Below are 19,537 nucleotides of genomic sequence, written 5' to 3'. Positions count from 1 at the left end.
ATGTGGAGATCATTTCCAGGAATTTAGTAGTCTCTGTCACTGGGTTCCCCATGTTTGATGTAGAAACACCCCCATCTTCGATCTGAGCATCCCGCTCCTTGAGGCAAAATTTCTCAAGTTTAGAGCTGGCCTCTGAGGCTTTGCGTGGCGGAGAAATATCAGATAGTCAGGGTAGAGTATCACTCTAGAGCAGGGTAGAAAGGTCAGGATATTTAGCAGGATGCCTATGAAAGGATAGAATGAAGACTGAGCTCTCCTCGTGTGCGCCTTACTCCATCGCATTCCAGGGCATGTTCTGATCTTCTCCAACTTTAACAGAAATCCATACACTGGAAAATGCTGAGCCACTATGCTCATAAGCTCACTTCGCTTCAATTGCAGTACCTCTCCTGGATACTTGGCTCTCTAGCATTTAGACACAGCACCCTGCTGTAAGATCCACTTCTGACCTATGGAGGAATTCTCCTGACACACTATTAGGAGCCGACTTGACTCCTGGAACTGAGACCTGTCTCTCGGCTTCCGCCTGGGTCCTCTGACCCTTCAGTGAGACCTTCCATTTCCCCCACTGGGAGGCCTGAGCTATTCTCAGACCTGAGTATATAATGACACCTCACACCTGTGTACTCCAGATCTTAGGTGTCTAGCAAAACCCGGACACAGTATTGACTGTTCCAATCCAGAGCTGCAGAATCCAGAGAGAGCCCATTCCACAGCTTTCTCTGCCAAGATAAACTAGTCTGAAATGTCACATTCACAATAAATGGGAATCCTGTATCACATTTTCCCATCTTATAATGACAGGGTCTTGTCCTGTCACAATATGTTAAAAGTAATAGCAAGATAGGCGTGCGCACAGTGTGTGCTGAATATACCTGGGCACACCTAATTACCCCATTCGCATTAGGATTATCACTCTGTGTGGAGATGGGAAAGATCTCTCACTGAGCGACTCTACTCATAAAAGAAGTGTGGAAGCAATTCTCTCACTCTGAATCTGCAGTCAGGGAGATAATATGCTGACGGGGCAGAGTGCCACTAGATGGACCCCAATGACCCAAACAACCTCAGACCCATCCCCCTGCTCCCATTTACATCTAAACTCCTCGAGCGCCTAGTCTACACCCGCCTAAGTTCTCACCTCAACGACAACAACCTCCTCGATCCCCTACAGTCCGGCTTCCGTCCCCTACACTCCACTGAAACTGCCTTACTCAAACTCTCCAACAACCTGCTAACCGCCAAAGCTAATGGCCACTATTCAGTGCTCCTACTCCTTGACCTCTCTGCGTCCTTCGACACAGTCGACCACCCCCTCCTCCTCAAAAAACTACACTCCCTCGTCCTCAGAGATTCTGCTCTCTCCTGGCTCTCATCCTACCTGTCACAATGCTCTTTCAGCATTACCTATAATGCTACCACCTCCCCCTCACTCCTCCTCTCTGTTGGGGTCCCTCAAGGCTCTGTCCACGGGCCCCTTCTCTTCTCCATCTACACCTCCTCCCTTGGCCAACTCATACACTCTCACGGCTTCAACTACCACCTCTATGCCGACGACACACAAATCTATCTCTCAACCCCCCCACCTCACCCCCTCGGTCTTCGCCCGAATCACACACCTACTGAGCGACATAGACTGGATGTCGCTCCACTTCCTTAAACTCAACCTCTCCAAAACCGAGTTTCTTGTCTTCCCCCCAGCCCGGACACCACCCCCCATTGACTTCTCCATCACATCCAACAACGCCACCATGAAACCCGCCCCGCAGGCCAGAGTACTTTGTGTCATTCTGGACTCCAACCTATCCTTCCAGCCCGAAGTCCAGTCTTTAACAAACTCGTGCAGACTCCACCTCCACAAGATCGCCAAAATACGCACGTTCCTAACCCCAGAAACCACTAAACAGCTCATCCACTCCCTCATCATATCACGACTCGACTACTGCAACTCCCTCCCCACTGGCCTGCCTCGCTGCTGGCTATCCCTGCTTCAGTTGATCCTGAATACGGCTGCCAGACTCATTCACCTTTCCAACCGCTCCATCTCCGCCACCCCCCTCTGCCAATCCCTCCACTGGCTTCCGATTGTGCAACGGATCAAATTTAAAATCCTATCACTGACGTACAAAGCTGTCCACCATACTGCCCCGTACTACATCACTGACCTAATATCCAAGTACCACCCAGCACGCACACTCTGCTCTTCACAAGACCTCCTTCTCTCTAGTTCTCTGGTCTCCTCCTCCCATGCCCGCCTCCAGGACTTCTCCAGGGTGTCACCTATCCTCTGGAACTCCTTGCCCCAACCCATCAGACTATCACCTACTCTCCTCTCCTTTAGGCGCACCCTGAAAACCCATCTCTTCAGGGAAGCCTACACCACCCCCTCCTAACCTGCCGACCTCCTCCACTCTTCCTACCACTCCATCCCCCACAGCTATCTCCTCCTGTACCACTATCCCCTCCCTCCTAGATTGTAAGCTCGAAAGAGCAGGGCCCTCGATCCCCTCATGTTTTGCATTGTATTGGTATTGTTCTGTCACATGTTCTGTCCCCCTTTGTAATGTACAGCACTGAGCAAACCATTGGCGCTTTATAAATACTGTATAATAATAATAAATAATAATGTATAAATATGCATGTGTAGTTAAGGTGTAGTTAAGCTTTGGTGTGCACTCGGATTGCCACCTCATACCTTTAAAACCGAACACATACACCGTGTTCCAAATTATTATGCAAATGATGTTTTTCTCATTTACCTAAATAATTGATGTAAATAACAGTCAGCATAATTCTCATGTTATCAACTATTAAGAGTACAATTCAAATTGTATTGAACAAACCTCCTAATGATAACAGTATTTTTTTTTAAACATAAAAAACTGGGGGGTGTGGTCTGCCACGCGAGGAAGATGGCCGCTTAACCCGAGAGCTCCCGCCGGCCGGAACCCTCTGCACCACTTCACAGAGGAGCTGGGTGAGAGACAGCTGCCACAGGATGGGGAAGACGGATCGGACATCATTCGGTGCCCGGTCACGATCCCCACGGAGTTACAGTGCGCAGGGGAGACATATAACGGAGCTTTTCCGCTCCCAGCAGCAGAGAGAGGGACAGCAACCATCTCCTTCCCCCTCTGCATCTCCCTCCCCCCCCCTCTACAGCCGCAGATATGCCGAACTCCTCTTGCTCTGCCACACATGCAGCCCCAGACACAGTGCCCCAGCATGACATCCCTGCTGTTTCACGATCCCTCTCATTGAGGGATCTTCAGATTGTGGCTGCTGACATCAAAGCCACTCTGACTACCTCGCTTACTACCGCTGTTAATGATTTACGTGCAGATATACAGGCACTGGGCTCAAGACTAGATCAGGTGGAATCCGCCTCCAGGCAAAGCAAGTCCGCCATGCATGATATGCAGCAAAAATCAACGTGTCACACTTCTACTATCAGGGAACTCCATAGGCATATTGAAGATTTAGACAAACGGGGTCGTAGGCATAACATTAGAATCCGCGGCCTCCCAGAATCAGTGGTAACTACCGATCTCTCCAATGCGGTCATCGCAATATTTAATGACCTCCTTGGTCGCCCGCCAGCAACCCTGATTGATATCGAGCGTGTTCACAGAGCAATCCGCCCCAGGAGGGGAGACACAGATCCACCCAGGGACGTTGTTTGCTGCCTGGTCAGTTTTCCGCTCAAAGAGGATATCCTCCGCTGCGCTAGAGATAGAAGGCATCTTTTATATGGGGGAGCAGAAATACAACTGTTTCAGGACTTATCCAGCATTACCTTACGACAACGGCGCGCGCTATGCCCCCTTCTGGATATGTAACTTTCCCTACAGATGGAGGTTCCCCTTTTGCCTCTCTGTACAAGCTAATGGTCGCATCTACAACCTGCGAACCCCTGAAGAATTGCCATCTTTCTGCATTTCCCTGGGCATTCCACTGACCGACCTGCCTGAGTGGCATGGCTCCCAGGATCTGGGAACTGAAGACAGCACTATGGATTGGCTTGGCCAATCTCATCATAAGGGGCGGATGGTCCCATCGACTCCTCCGAGACTCCCCGCAGGGGACATACCAGCTACTCTCAGCCCGACGGCCTCTCCGGCACACAGGAAGCCGAGGCGCGAAATCTAAGAGTCCGCGATTCTCAACCGCTCCTGACTTTCCGGCGCACTCTTCACCAAGCGCCTAAGCTCTCCTAATGCTTCGCACGTTTTCTCACCGTTTCACCCCGAACGTCCTGGTTATTCACCCATTCACGGTTCCATGTTTGTTGGACTTCTACTTTTATGCACCCGCCACTTATTCACCAAGATAATGGCCAATGCTCCATGGGCTCCACCTGCAGTCAATGCCCTGCAACCAATGACCGGGCCTATGTACCTCTTCTCTGCCTAACAAAAGGATGAGCACTGTTCATATTGTCTCAACCTCCCATAATAGGGAACAACTCTCTGGCTCTACTTTGGTTATCATTGCCAAACGCTCTGCACCCCTTAACAGGTCCTCCGCCTCCAATTGGATCTCGACTCGGGCCTTTCCCGGCCTCCCACATTCTCCAATCAACCGAGAGCATGCTGGACGATCACCATCCTTTGGCCTCGTTCCTCTTGCAACACCTGAACCATGTCCTCGCTGCTTCGAAGACATTCTACTGCTGTTGTGAGACTGTCCAGACGTAGTCTGCTCTACCCCTGCATGCTTCGGATTGCCTGCCTCTTCCTGATTCCTCGGAAGAGGCCTCTGCTTACTCATAAAGTATTATACCTGTGGGAATGTGGCCGAGGCCCCTTATACTTTTAGAGGGGTGGTTGGGGGTGATGGGGCGACTGAATGTTAAGACAGGTAGATGCTTTGTAGGAGACCGTAGCAGCTCATACTGAGCACTGAATATAGCGATGTGAACGAGCATAGTTCCCTATACAGTGAGCTCGGTGAGCTTATACTGAACCCTTTATCCGGCTACTATTATTATCTCTTCTCTTGGTTTCTTTTCTACCCTTTTTGCACTCTTCTTCTTTCTCCCTGACTCTTTTTTCTTTCCCTATCCCTCTCTCCCCCACTTGGAATAGCGGGCCTGTCCCTTGAGCCGTCTACTACCCGCTCCTAATTCTAAGCAGGTCTTGTTTACACGCTTCCTCACCTCCGCCCTAGCCGCCTTTCAATCAGGGGTGCTGATACTGGGGGGTGATTTGAATGTCCCTTTGAGTCCTTTGTTAGACTCCTCCTCAGGATGCTCTTTCTTACGCTATACGGCTCTTAAGCAAATACGTATACAACTACAACACCTGCAACTGCACGACTCCTAGCGTACCCTCTACCCTTCTGTTAAGGACTACACTTTTTTTTCTCCACCGCACAATAAATACTCTAGGATAGATTATTTTTTTTTATCGCAGTTGGATCTTCTATTTCTCCACGCTGCCACCATAGAGCCAATGGTCCTTTCTGATAACCATCCCATTACCATGATATTGCAGTTCCCCATTGCGCACCCGCGCTCCAAATATTGGCGTCTAGATGCTTCTCTTCTTGCGGATGCTGCTATCGAACAAGAGATTCGCTCTACTCTGACTGAATATTTCTCTTTGAATAGCTCCGCTGACATCTCGCCTCTCACGCAGTGGGAGGCCCATAAATGTGTTATTCGGAGTACCCTCATAGCCAATGCGACGAAACGTAAAAGACTCAAACAAGAGCATTTGAGGCTCCTTACAGACAGGATCCACTCTTTGGAAAGAGCACATAAGCGGACCCTGGCCGCGTCAACCCTTTTAGAACTTACGAATACTCGCACACAACTTCTCACGGAACTGGGCAAGGTAGTTAGAAAAATATATATTCTTTCGCAAAAGCTGTACTATGAATTCGCAAATAAGAGTGGTCGGTTTCTAGCCAGAGCTCTTCGTGAACAACGATCTAGTATGACGGTACATAAAATCAGGGGCCCCGATGGCATTGAGGCCACGTCTAACCCCGATATTGCCTCCCACTTTGAAAGTTTTTACAAATCTTTATACAATCTACCTCCGGATCGTCCCCCTATACACACGGACAAATCCAGAGCTTCCTTGATCTCCGAATTCCTCCATCTCCATGGTCCAGCTGCCCTCTCCGAGGACCTGGTTCACGCTCTGGAAAAGGACCTTACCTTAAATGAACTGCAGTGCGCGGTGAAACAGATGAAGCAGGGTAAGAGTCCGGGTCCTGATGGTTTTACGGTAGCCTACTACAAATCTTTCCTAGATATCCTGGGTGTTCCATTTCTCTCTGCCTTTAATACGCTTTCTCACCCTTCACAGCCGCACAACCGCCTTTTGGAGGCTCACATAACAGTCATCCCCAAAAGCGGGAAATATACTACCCAGGTATCTAACTACAGACCCATATCCTTGCTGAATGTGGACATTAAACTATTCGCTAAGATCATCGCTAATCGCCTTCTCCCCCTGCTCCCCTCCCTGGTCAACATAGATCAAGTGGGATTTATCCCTGGCAGAGAAGCAAGGGATAATACTATTAAGGCCCTTAATCTCAACCATTGGATCCACAGGTCTAGCTATCCCGGTTTTTACCTCTCCTTGGATGCAGAAAAGGCCTTTGATAGGATTGCATGGGATTATCTGAAGGCGTCTTTAGTGGCCTTTGGATTGGGTGAGAAGATGCTTAATTTTATAATGGCCCTATACTCTGACCCATTTGCCCAAGTCCAGGTTAATGGCCACTTGTCAAACCCCTTTCGTTTAAGAAACGGTACACGCCAGGGATGCCCCCTCTTCCCCATCTTGTATGTCTTGTCCCTTGAACCGCTGCTAAGAAAAATTTGTCTTAACCCTGATATCAAGGGGATCAAGGTAGCAGACAAACAGTATAAGTTAGCAGCCTATGCGGATGACATTCTCCTGTTCCTTACAGACCCTCGCACCACCTTGCCAAATCTACTGAAAGACTTCGCCTTTTTTAGATTCTTGTCAAATTTCAAAATTAATTTCTCCTCCGCCCTTAACATTACCCTGCCCTCTGAATTAGTCTCTTTTTGTGAGTCCTAATTCCCATTTCACTGGGAAAGGGAATCCGTTACTTATCTCGGTATCCAGCTTACTCGTCATATTGAAGACCTTTATGCAAAAAACTTCCTTCCAGCTCTTCGCTCTATGCAGGAAGATCTCATTAAGTGGCATCGTCCCTGTTTCTCATGGTTTGGACCGGCGGCGATAATCAAAATGAACATACTTCCCCGCCTCCTGTATCTCTTCCAAACATTACCAATTCAGTTACCTCTGGCCTTTTTCAAATCTTGCAAGAAAATGTGCTCGTTGTTCCTATGGAACCATAAGCGCCCGCGCATTGCCTATTCCCAACTGACCCTTTCTAAACTTGGAGGTGGAATTGGGCTCCCTGACCTCCACCGCTACTACTGGGCATGTCACCTCTCACGGATAGTTGATTGGCACATTCACACGGCCTCCAAGGACTGGATATATGTTGAAAACGCATGCTCACCCTTACCCCTGGCTTCGATCCCTTGCCTTTTGCCGAAACATACGCCCCTGGTCCTTCTCACTCACCCGCTGGTAGGGCCCACTTTAAAAAATTTTCGTTTGGCGTGTAAATCCGCATCCATCTGCGAAACACCCAACCCTTTAACCTCTATCCGCCTTAACCCTGATGCACCAAGATTTTTTATCTACACACTGGCCACATAAACTGATCTTGGCAAAACATTTTGTCCACAATGGCAAGATGAAAACACTTCAAGAACTGCTTGAAAGTCTGGATATCCGCGAATTCCCTTTTTGGGCATATCTCCAGATTAGACATTACTTGCTTTCGCATAAACTCCCTCAAAACTGGTCCCGATCTTTTACCCCGTTTGAGTCTATATGCGCTAAAGCTGAACCACGAAAACATCTGATTTCAGAGCTCTAGAGATTTCTAGAGATCTGATTTCAGAGATCTTAGTAGTAAGCAGGACCTACAACTCTCTTCCCTCTTGTCGGGCCTAGAATAGAGATTTGGAAGCTAACCTATCAGACTCCGATTGGGACCTCATATTTAAGTACTCTCATAAATGCTCCCTCAATGTCTCGACACAGGAAAACGGCTACAAAATAGCCGCTAGATGGTATCGCACCACCTGGAAGATTCATCGTTTCAATCCTTCCTTTCCCAATAGCTGTTGGAGATGCGGAACTTCTGATGGGTCGTTTCTCCACATCTGGTGGTCCTGCTCGGTTCTTCAACCGTTTTGGCGAGAGGTCCATCGGCTCAATTTCTCCTTCACCATTCTCCCCTTCCCGGGGGACAGTACTTCAAATCCCTAGCCATGCATATGGTCAACGCGGCCAGACTCTGTATTCCTGTTCTGTGGGGCTCCACACGTCCTCCCTCTATACGTGACTGGCTCACCTGAGTGGGCAGGGTGGCGGATATGGAAGAACTGATTGCGACTGCACTCGATACCCCTACAAAAGTTTCCCACGTATGGGCCTGTTGGACCCATTTTCTGACTACCCCTGTTTACCGATCCCTCATGGACCATTCTGTCTGGGTGTTACTCGGTTTCATTTGACTCTATGGGGGCTGACCCCCCCCCCCTGTGCTCCACCCCCAACCGTCTGAATCTGATGACAGTCTGAAATCTAATTGCTTCCGCGAATGTACCACCGCGTTGATGACAATCACTCTGTTACTCCCTCTCTCCTTATACCCACTCCCTGTGCTTCCCCTCCTCCCCCCCCCCCCCCCTTTTCCTTATTTTTTTTTTTTCTCTTTTTTTCTCTCTTTCCTTCCCTCTCATCTTATCATTCCTTCTTTTCTTTTCTTTTCTTCTCTCCTTCTTTTCTGATAAATTTCCGTAAGTTTTGATAAATCGTCCAGAAGACAATTAGGCATGCTAACAACATCACTTCCCTTTCTTCATTAGCAGTTTACTTGATCATACATTCCCACACCCGCACTCGGATACCTCCAACTTTTTAAATCTATGGCGTTGACTTCGGCTTTGACCTCGTTTATGTTCTCCTTCCCTCTACAGATCCACATTCCGTGACATCACTATAGGAGTTCCGGTGCCTCATTGTCTAATTTGTTTCATAAGCGTCTTTGTGTATTACAGGCACAACCCTGTCGTGGCATAATTCCTCCACAATGTTTAGTTGTGTAGTGGACTGCATTCACTTTCTGCTTGATGTGTGCATTGCCCAATGTCTTATTCACACTTCACGTGTTTATTTTATTGTGACGAGTTGTATATTTCTATATTTCAATAAACCTTCTTTTTGGAAAAAAAAAAAAAACATAAAAAACTTACAAGGCACTGTTCCAAATTATTACGCACAGTAAGTTTCAAAACACTTTATAGGTTGTAAAGAACTGAAAATTGTCATTTGTTGTGTTTGCAGCATATTTACTGAAATCAAAAGCTATTTCAATCAAACTTTTAACAACATTTTAACTTTTTAAACATTTTAACAGGTCATGTTACATTTTAACATAGGACCCCTTATTTGATAGCAGCTTCACAAGTCTTGCATCCATTGAACTTGTGAGTTTTTGGACAGTTTCTGCTTGAATTTGTTTGCAAGATGTCACAATGGCCTCCTAGAGCTGCTGTTTGGATGTAAACTTCCTCCCACCCTCATAGATCTTTTGCTTGAGGATGCTCCAAAGGTTCTCAATAGGATTGAGGTCAGGGGAGGATGGAGGCCACACCATGACTTTCTCTCCTTTTATCCCCATAACTGCGATTGATCTAGAGGTATTATTTGCAGCATGAGATGGTGCATTGTCATGCATGAAGATGATTTTATTACGGAAAGCATAGTTCTTCCTTCTGTACCAGGGAAGAAAGTGATCACTCATAAACTCCACATACTTTGCAGAGGTCATCTTTACACCTTCGGGGGCTCTAAAGGGGCCGACCCACTCTGTTCCCATGATTCAGGCCCAAAACATGACTCTACCACCGCCTTGCTGACGTCGCAGCCTTGTTGGATCAGGGTGGCCGTCCACCAACCATCCACTACTCTATCCATCTGGACCATCCAGGGGTGCACGGCACTCATCAGTGAGCAGGACTGTTTGAAAATTAGTCTTCATGTATTTTTCTGCCCAATGCAGCCGTTTCTGCTTGTGAGCATTGGTTAGTGATGGCCGAAGGTTTATGCACAGTTGCAAGACTCTGAAGGACTCTACACCTTGATGTCCGTGGGACTCCAGAGGCACCAGCAGCTTCAAATATCTGTTTGCTGCTATGCAATGGTATTTTAGCAGCTGCTCTCTTGATCCGATGCATGGATCTGGCAAAAATCTCCCTCAATGTGCCTTTATCTGCACGAACCCGTCTGTGCTCTGAATCAGCCACAAATCTCTTAATAGTGCGATGATCACGCTTAAGTTTTTGTGAAATATCTAATGATTTCATACCTTGTCCAAGGCATTGAACTATTTCACTCTTTTCGGCAGCAGAGAGATCCTTTTTCTTCCCCATATTGCTTGAAAATGGTGCTCTGCTTAATAATGTGGAACACCGCCCTTTAGTAGTTTTTCCTTAAATTGAGCTCACCGGCCAATCTAATTATCACAGGTGTCCGAGATTGTTTTCAGTGATCAAAAGAGCCCTGACACACAATGCCATCCATGAGTTAAACTGAAAAACAAAATATTTCATCTTTGTGACACTTAAATAGAATTTGCATAATAATTTGGAACGCGGTGTAGTAATTACATATTACAGATTCTGTGGCTGATTAAGGTGGTAATTAAACTCACTTAGTGGCTTATGTGTATTAAATTTGCCTCAGAACCTGTGTAACCTGTGTAATTAATGTGTTCAGTTTTAAAGAGATAAGGTGGCAACCCTAGTGTGCACACTCTAATGCGGGGGTTGGCAACTAGGTCGGTCCTAGCAACCAATTACTAGCTTATTAATATGAAAAGTTCATTTGGCCAGCTCCTCCTCCCACCCTCCGTCCTGAGCCCTGCTGTCTTTGGCTCTCCGCTGTGCACTGAGGATGCACTACTCCTCCAGCAGCGGAGAAGGCTTGGGGAAAAGGGGGCAGAAGACATTGCTGTGGGGGGGGGGGGGAGTGGGCCAGAAGTCACTGCTGTGGGGGAAGGGCAGAGGACGGTACTGTGAGGGGGGGAGGTGATGTGCAGAGGAAACTGCTATGGGCAGGGCCATCCCCATAGCAGTGTCCACTACCACCCTTCATATCATCCCCCCTACAGTAGTGTCGTCTGCCCCCCCTTTTCACCCATAGCAGTGACTTCTGGCCCCCGTACCCCCCCAGCAATGTCCTCTACTCCCTTTTCCCCCACAAGCAATGTCCTCTTCCCCCACCCCCCTTCCCTCCCATGGACAGGTATTTTACAAATCTGAATTCCCAGCATGTGGCTGGGGATCGGGAATTTTCTGCCCCCCCCCCCCACCCTGATGCCGTAAGTCAGCTGTCTAAGCAGCCTTATGCTGGCGCCCACCATACGGCTGCTTAGACCGACACCTTAGGTCACCAGGGTGGGAGGGGGGGGGGCAGAAAAATCCCAATCCTCAGCCACTTGCAGGGAGTTCAGATTTTTAAATACCTGCCTTCTGACGATCCTCTTTATTGTCCTCCTGGACAAGCTTAAAGATAGCATCTCCTCCTCACCCTCCCACCAGCGTACAGCTGCTGCAGGAGGAAAATCCAGGGGATCTGTTCTAGTAAATGCCTCCCCCACTGCCCCTCCGATCCTTGTTCCTCCTTTTTTCTGCTGCCTGGCCCTTGCCCCCAAGTGCTCCCCTTTCAACAGGGCTCCTAAAAAAAAAAAAAAAAATTGTGACATATTAAAAAATAAAAATTATATAAAAACTACTGACACCATCCACTGTTCTACTGACTGGCAACAACCTCTGCCCTATTGACACCGTCCACCTCCCTAATGACTGACGCTGTCCATTTTTACGGTAGGCCAAGTCTGTATTTTTACAGTGACATTTGTTTTATTATATTTGTCTACATTTTCCTTGCTATTTAGTTAGGCCTGGCTAGTTATTTATTTATTTTTTAATGGCGCTGAACCCCGGTGATCTTTGATCTTTTATGTTCAGGTAGATCTCCACCTCTCAAAGGTTGCCTGCCCCTGCTCTAATGCAATAGGCTGTACACACCTATGAACAGCAACATGCATTAACATTTGATAAAACCATTGCTTGCATAAAGCTAACACTTTGATTTTTCAAAATGTGTTTAAAAAAATTTGTAATTGTATTTATCTCTGGTAAAGTAAGCTTACATATAGTCTCATACTGTTACCATTACTAAAGTTAATATTTTACCTGTCACTTAGCAAACATAAGTGATTACAAAATATTAAAAGCTTCCTTTTTTATTCATCAGCAAATCAACATTAAGTCACCAGCATCCCCTTCACCTCCTATGGAAGAATGGGCTTTGGTCAAAGCAAAACCTGATGAAGCTTTGCTATGTCAGCACATAGAGAAAATGGTGGCGGTAAGTAGATTGCTACTGTAATTTGCAAACCTCTACAGCTCTGATGATGTAGTGTGATCAATTAAAGGAAACCAGAACCGTTTCAGACTACAGCTGACTTCTCTTCTGAAAATGCTAGTTGCTTGACTTTCAAACTGATCCAGTGTATTCAATACTTTCATTGAGCCTGACCAAAAACACACATGAAAATCAGGAGATCTGAATTTACTTTCACATGGATGTTCCACTTGACCATTTTTACATCTTTTTAGATTTCAGGTGAAAAATAGACAGCAATTTATTCCTATGGGTTTGTGGATGTAAACAGATGACCATCCATTTGCACCAGCTTTTCATGTTAATTCAGGAAAGATTTTCTATTTCTATTACTATCCTTCGGCTGCCACTTCTATCAGGATGTGAGTACTTATTGCCTTATGGCCCACTAACAGTTTGTGGATTGATTCCCCTCGACTATAGCATGGGAATCGTACTCTGCAGTAGTAGGCCAGGCTGTAATGTTTTCTTAAGGAACTGGGTCCTGCGTTTGACTCTTACCTTGGCAAGTGGTGCGATTAATGTAGATAGCTGCAGGGTGCTATACAAATCCACAGCCATAGTCCATTCCTATTGCACTTAGACCTTGAACATCTCTTTGAGGTTATGCCAACCATATTGGGAAAATCCTGGACCCCGAACAGGGCCAGTGACATGGGAAAGGTAAGACAGGGCTTTCATGAACTTTTACATACATTTCTACACATGTCTTGATAGATCTGTGATAAAGCAGAAAATGGCAAAAAGCAAGGCGCTGGGGATAATACCAAGCAAAAAACGCCTTTATTAAAAGCAGCACAGTTACATATCAGAATTCACCAATCCACCAGTGGAATACAACACAGCAGGCTGAAACACCATATTCGATCATCTGAAGGTACACAGAGGCAAAAAAATGACCATCAAACATGCAGCAGCAGGGGCTCCAATGGGCCAGAAGATAGTATGGATAAAAAGAGCTAGTGACGTCTCCAGCCACACTGCGAGGATGTCAGAATCCTTAGGTGATGTCGGGGGGGGGGCAATCATAATGCATTTCAAGGGTCTCAGTCCTCTTTTTAAGCCTGTAACTATTAGTTTAAATAACCTGTGGGGGCAGACAAGGAGGCGGGAGGCACAGACTGGGCTTCTGCATTCTCGGCAATGTCACAATAAAACAATAGACAGGCAAATTATAGTAGGCAATCCAACGTGTACACAGAGAAGTATTCATGAAATATTTGTAAACTATGTTACTAGAAAGTCATGACAAATGTAAAAGAGAACAAGGATAAAATGACATATATTTTAAAAAATATTCATAAAACCATGATATATTAGGTAACCATCTTTCAATATATGGGGATGAAAGAGTACAGAGGGACCTGGTAAATACGGAGACTATACAGGATACTTAAAAATACTTATACTACTCAATCTGAAAAAAGGATGGGGGGGAATGATATGACCAATACAGAAAAAAAAATGGCGGGGGGGCAATAGGGACCATTGGCAGAAGGAAAATAAAATAAAAACTTAAAAAATTATTTAAAAGCAGCCTTTTTATGAAAAGTCATACAAAAAATACAATGAATTACAGAATGGTCCACACCTCCAACTCCTCATTCAGACCTACTTTGTGACAAAGTATTAAGATAATATATCCAAAAAGTTTCCCTGCAGCAGAGAGTATGAAACCTCTCCACCGCAGAGTCACAAGGGTGGATCTGCTCAAGAACCCAAACATGAAGACCTTCCGTGGATCCATTGTGAATGGACTTAAAGCGTCGGGGAACACTATGATCTGTGTTGACCTCTCCAATCAACCTCCTGTGCTCCCATTGTGTCCAGATTGTCCATACTGTCCGGCCCACATAGGTTGCAGGGACAGGAACAACAATAAATTGCATGGTCCGTGGAGCAAGAGAAAAAAGAGCTCTGCCCGTACGGTCCTTTAAACTTTTTTTGATGATCCACAAACTTCCACATTTTAGTTTCTTACACTGGTACATGCCCACAATATTATAGAAGGTTGCTAAGGAATGAGATGTTGGTTTCTTGGTAAATGGTACTCTACTGGGAGCAATTTTGTTTTTAATATTCGGGGCCCTTCTGTAAACAAACTTGGGTATACTGTGCTTTTATCAAAATCCTGCATAGCAAAAATCCTTTTCATCTGTTTAAACTTGTTATGGAACTGAGGGATGAAATGTCTGACCCTGTGGTCATTTCAGTTTTAGAAGCCTTGCTACAAATGGTAGAACATTCCTGATAGGATTTCTCAGCAAGAGCTGGGTCGAATCCCTTTTCCAAGAATATTTTCTTGAAGATTAGACCTTGGGAAGAGTACTCTTGATCCAAGGAGCAGTTCCTCTGGAGCCGCCTGAAATGTCCCTTGGGAAAGCAGTTTACCCACCTCGGGTGATGACAACTCAGAGTATAAATAGGAATTATCTGAGGAGGGCTTGAAGTGAGTTTTTTTGGAGCCGATTTGTCATTTGACGTAGCCTAACTCTAAGTCAAGGAACATCAGGTAATTGCTGCTATATGGCAGACTTGGTGTGTTTATCCATGGACTAATTTCTTTTGTTTTTGAATCTGTGATATACACTACATCCTAAAAGACACACTGCAGCACCATGCACACAAGCAGTCTAGAAGCCATGGGTTAAGGGGTAATATGCACTTTCCGCTAACTTTCCCTAACTTTTATTATCAATTGCATTGTTAAGGTATTTCCCTATTTTAATGTGGTGGTCTTTTTTTCAACTCACTACCAGAAGTTGCTGTAGAGATGTAGTGCTTATAAGACTTCTAACTACACACTTCTGGCCACCATTTTAAGTGACAATGCAACCTGATCATTTGCTGTCTTTTAATGTTAGTGACACAGCTATTTCAACTCATTTATGGCTGGAATATTGCAGTGCCTTGATACCAGACGTGCTAAACTGCCTCAATCCACTTCCATTCTGTGATTACCCTACACTGGAAGACCACAGCAGGCCCTTAGGAAACTAATTTCCTTGCAGTTTGATAGTGGTTTCCCTGTTCTGGAGCAGGGTCTAACACCAACACTGCTCCTTGACTCCCTCACAGACACACATCATGAGGCCAGTCTGACTAACGCAGAATTCTCTGCCACTGTTTGATTTATTTTAGAAGCTTTTGCCACTTCTGAAATCATACGTAAATGCTTTTATTTTTCTCTTCATCAGGAATGGGTTCACCTGTTGGTGGCACTGTGGCTCCCAGACCTGTAAGTTGTAGATCTGGTGTCCACCACTGGGTGTGTCTCAGGAGCCAGCAGCTCTTACTAATTAGTCATCATCTGATGTTGATTGCTGGGAGGATATTTAGCTCTTCCTGTGCTACTCCCCCTTGCCTTAATGTCATGTACCTTGGTTGCAGGCTGAGTTGACGAGAGGGCTTCCTTTGCAGCTCTGGTCTGAGCACCCCTAAATGTGGTGACCGGGTACAAAGCTCAAAGAAGCATGAGTGCCGGTAGCTTGATAGCATGTGAGGGACATAGTCAAGGTGAGCCAGGGTCATACACAGTGAGACAGCAGCGTAGTCAGGAACCAGGCTGAGGTCAGTACCAGGTTAGCAAGTAGAGCAAGGTCCAGTAGCAGGCTGAGGTCAGCACCAGGGAAGCAGGCAAAGAATAGTCAGGAGCAAGCCAAGGCCAGTATCCAGAATCCACAGAGCAAGGTCAGAAACAAGCTGGATCAGCAATGGAAGATCAGTGAGCAAAATCTGGAACATGGATCACGGGGAGCTGAAGAACTACCAGCGATTAGCAAACAGCAGGGCCTTCTTTAAATAGGCAGCTTGGTGCTAATGTGTAACATCTCAATGCATTCTGGTTATTCGCCCACTCTCGTCTGTGTGCTGGTACATGTGCACGAGCATTAGCTGCATGGGAATAAGCAATAGCATCACAGAAATGAGCATTAGATGTATTTGTTTCCTGGCACTTGGTGTTTTGCCCATGTGCCCCTGATCTGTGTACCTGTTCTCTGGTCCTGTAATCTGATCCTGTTCCTGATCCTCTACCTGCCTACTTCTTCCTGTTCCCACGTACCCTACCCATGTCCTGACTTGCTTCCTGCTCTCTCTGCCTGATCTCCTGTGCATGACCTTTTGCTTTGACATTGACAATGCTTCTTAGCCATATCCTCCTGCCTGCATATAGTTATTCATTGGCTTAAGTAGTTTCTTCACTGCTAGCATCTTCACTCGTTAGATTCACGGAGTTTGGTTCATGGGGTTTTGGTACACTTGATGTGTTTTTTATATTGTGTTTTTATTTACTTTATCCTAAATAAATCACATTATTTATATTATAATTGTGCCTGGTGGTCTCTGTGCAAGTCAACACATTTCTGATCACGCCTGTTTCACAGGATACCAGCATTTGGAATCCTTGATATAACATCAAGGCCAGAAATGACTAGAAGTGGCTGCACAGGGAAACCATTTTGGTTCTGCTATTGTTTGCTGCAGGATGCATCCAGAGGAGGTTATTTACTATACTTTGCTAATGACAGAGGACAAGGAATACTGAAGGAGCAGACCAGGGATCAGCTGTTGGAGTGCATACATCTTGCTCAATCCCTTGTTGATCATGGTAGGATGCTGTATGGGGATGTTCAGGGCTTGATTCAGATTTATGCAGAGGTAGCTTTGTCCAGTATTCCTAAGGGAAGCAGTGACTTTATTCCTGCCTTCAATATGGCTTAGGTGAAATCTCTACTATGGTTGTTGGAGGATGAATTGGCATACATTTTTTAACAATATTCAGGTGGATTGTGTTAACACAATGCAGTCTCCAGTCAGACAAAGGAAGTGTAAACTGAGTTTGTTCAATCATTACTACAAGCCTGGTCAGATAAGTTGCATTCAGCCTCAGTCAGCTTGCACCAACCCACGCTTGCTGCTGGAGCTTTCTCAAGAATCTTTAAACTTAAAGGGTGAAGCTGTCAAAACAGCGATGGGATGGAAAATATATAGCACAATTTTATATCGGGAGGGTCACCAACCCACACCAAACCAAATAGAAAAAATATACCAAAAAAAGGGTGTTCTAGGGTGACCCACCAATATCTATATGTACATATAGAAACCCAACTCCACAAACAAATTCGAAAAAATCTTTGTCACTTTTATTAAACATGCATTAAAAACATATGTATACAGCGCATCAATAAAAGGAATAAACTGTTCATAATGTAGAGTTACACTTGTTGGTTGTTCTTGACACGTTTTGCGGTAACTACCATTTCTTCAAAACATTAAAATCAAGTATGACAGATATCCATTAACTCTGTGGAAATAGAGAACATACATGCATTGGTAAATAATTAGGAAAAGAATAAGCCAATGTATTTGCTGGCCCAAATGGAGAGATGATGAAAACATAAATCAGCATTAAAAGGGGAAAAAGGGGAAAAAAACATGCCATATATCTCAAACATCAATAGAACACTATCCATCTGGGCTGCGGGGAGGCATAAGGAAGGGACCTTTGATGAAAGGGAGATAGACCAAATTCTCCAATCCTCTAGAACTAAACAAGTGTATAGTGATGGGCCAAACACCCCCCTGTGCGGTTCGCAGTCGAAGAATTCGAACCTAACGAAAGTTCGACCGCGAACTTCAGAGGGGACAGTTCACTAAGCGGTATCTTACCACATCTAAGTATGCAGCAAGATACCACACAGCTATCAAAAACATTCTTTAACGTTTCAGCTGTCAGCGGGATTTCTCGCTGACAGCTGAATGTAAAAAGAATTGATGGTATTGCCCAGCAATTAAAAAAAACAAAAAATAAAAATGCATGGGGTGCCCCCTCCCATCCATACCAAGCCCTTTGGGTCTGGTATGGATTGTGAAGGGAACCCCCACACCAAAATGTTTTTAAAAATGGCATGAGGTCCCCCCAAAATCCATACCAGACCCTTATCTGAGCATGCAGCCCGGCAGATCAGGAAAGGGGGGGTGAACAAGCGCCCCCCTCCTTAACCATACTAGGCTATGGGCCCTCAACATGGGGGGGTGCTGTGGGGCAGGAGGGACAACCCAGCCCCCCCCAAAGCACATGGGGACAAGAGCCTCTCCCCCACAACCATGGCCAGTGGTTGTGGGGGTCTGTGGTTGAGGGGCTTATCGGAATCTGAAAGCCCACTTTAACAAGGGGTCCCCAGATCCCAGCCCCCCCTCTATGTGAATGAGTATGGGGTACATGGTACCACTACTCATTCACAAAAAAAAGTGTAGTGTAAAAAATGACCATAGACAGTCTTTGACAAGTCCTTTTATTAAAAACAAAAAATGTCCCCCGAGGAAGATCTAACATCAATCACAATGCCACGGCCAACCTGAAAAGGAAAATAAAAATAAAAAAAAGCTCCACTCTCGACGCTGGCTGCCGCCGTCTCACAGCTGTGCCAGGATGACCGTTCTTAAATACAGTGATGACGTCACAAGGGGGCTAGGTCACCCCCGCCCTCTTATGACCTCATCATGCGCTGTGATTTTCCAAAGCCTTGCACCCGACCTGTGGTCCGGTGCATTGTTTTGGCCTATCACAATGCACTGTCAAGGCACAGTGTAATGTGGGGTGCGGCGGGCGAACAACATTACATAACATTTTGCTAAATTTCATAACTCATCACCTAATGGGCAAGGTCAAGGCATTCTACGTGCTGAATCTCTCCAGCTGCTGAGGTGATTTAGGTATGGACTTTTTGCGGAAGGAGGAGTGGATTTTCAGGTTGGCACTAGCACCTAAGGGGCTCAATACTGAGCAGCTCAGCTGTTACAGGGGGTTTTGGAGCCTTAATTAGAGATGAGCGAAGTATTCAAAAATTCGATTCGACTGATTCGGCGAATTCGTGGACAATATTCGATTCGAGTCGAATATATTCGCTGTGAATTTAACTTAAAAAAGGGTGTTTCTAGGCTTCAGAGAGACTTAATATTAGTGCAGAACACTGTACCTTTAATTTAAA

The 19,537-nt window shown here is 45.7% G+C and overlaps 1 protein-coding gene across 2 annotated transcripts in view; it reads left to right on the top strand.

Annotated features, from left to right (window-relative positions):
* RASGRP2 (RAS guanyl releasing protein 2) overlaps positions 1-19,537 on the top strand; it is an 890,649-nt gene that overhangs the window by 799,677 nt on the left and 71,435 nt on the right. For both annotated transcript variants that reach the window (XM_089681654.1, XM_089681653.1), the window contains one exon: positions 12,396-12,509. In XM_089681654.1, the coding sequence (XP_089537780.1) occupies positions 12,396-12,509 (114 nt within the window). The remainder of the gene's footprint in view (positions 1-12,395; positions 12,510-19,537) is intronic.

Source organism: Staurois parvus, unplaced genomic scaffold (assembly GCF_062004578.1).
Source record: "Staurois parvus isolate SC_StPar_1 unplaced genomic scaffold, SC_StPar_1.0 ptg000275l, whole genome shotgun sequence".
Classification (NCBI taxonomy): Eukaryota; Metazoa; Chordata; class Amphibia; order Anura; family Ranidae; genus Staurois; species Staurois parvus.
Note: the sequence above shows the minus strand (reverse complement) of the source record. Positions and strands in the feature narration are given on the sequence as shown.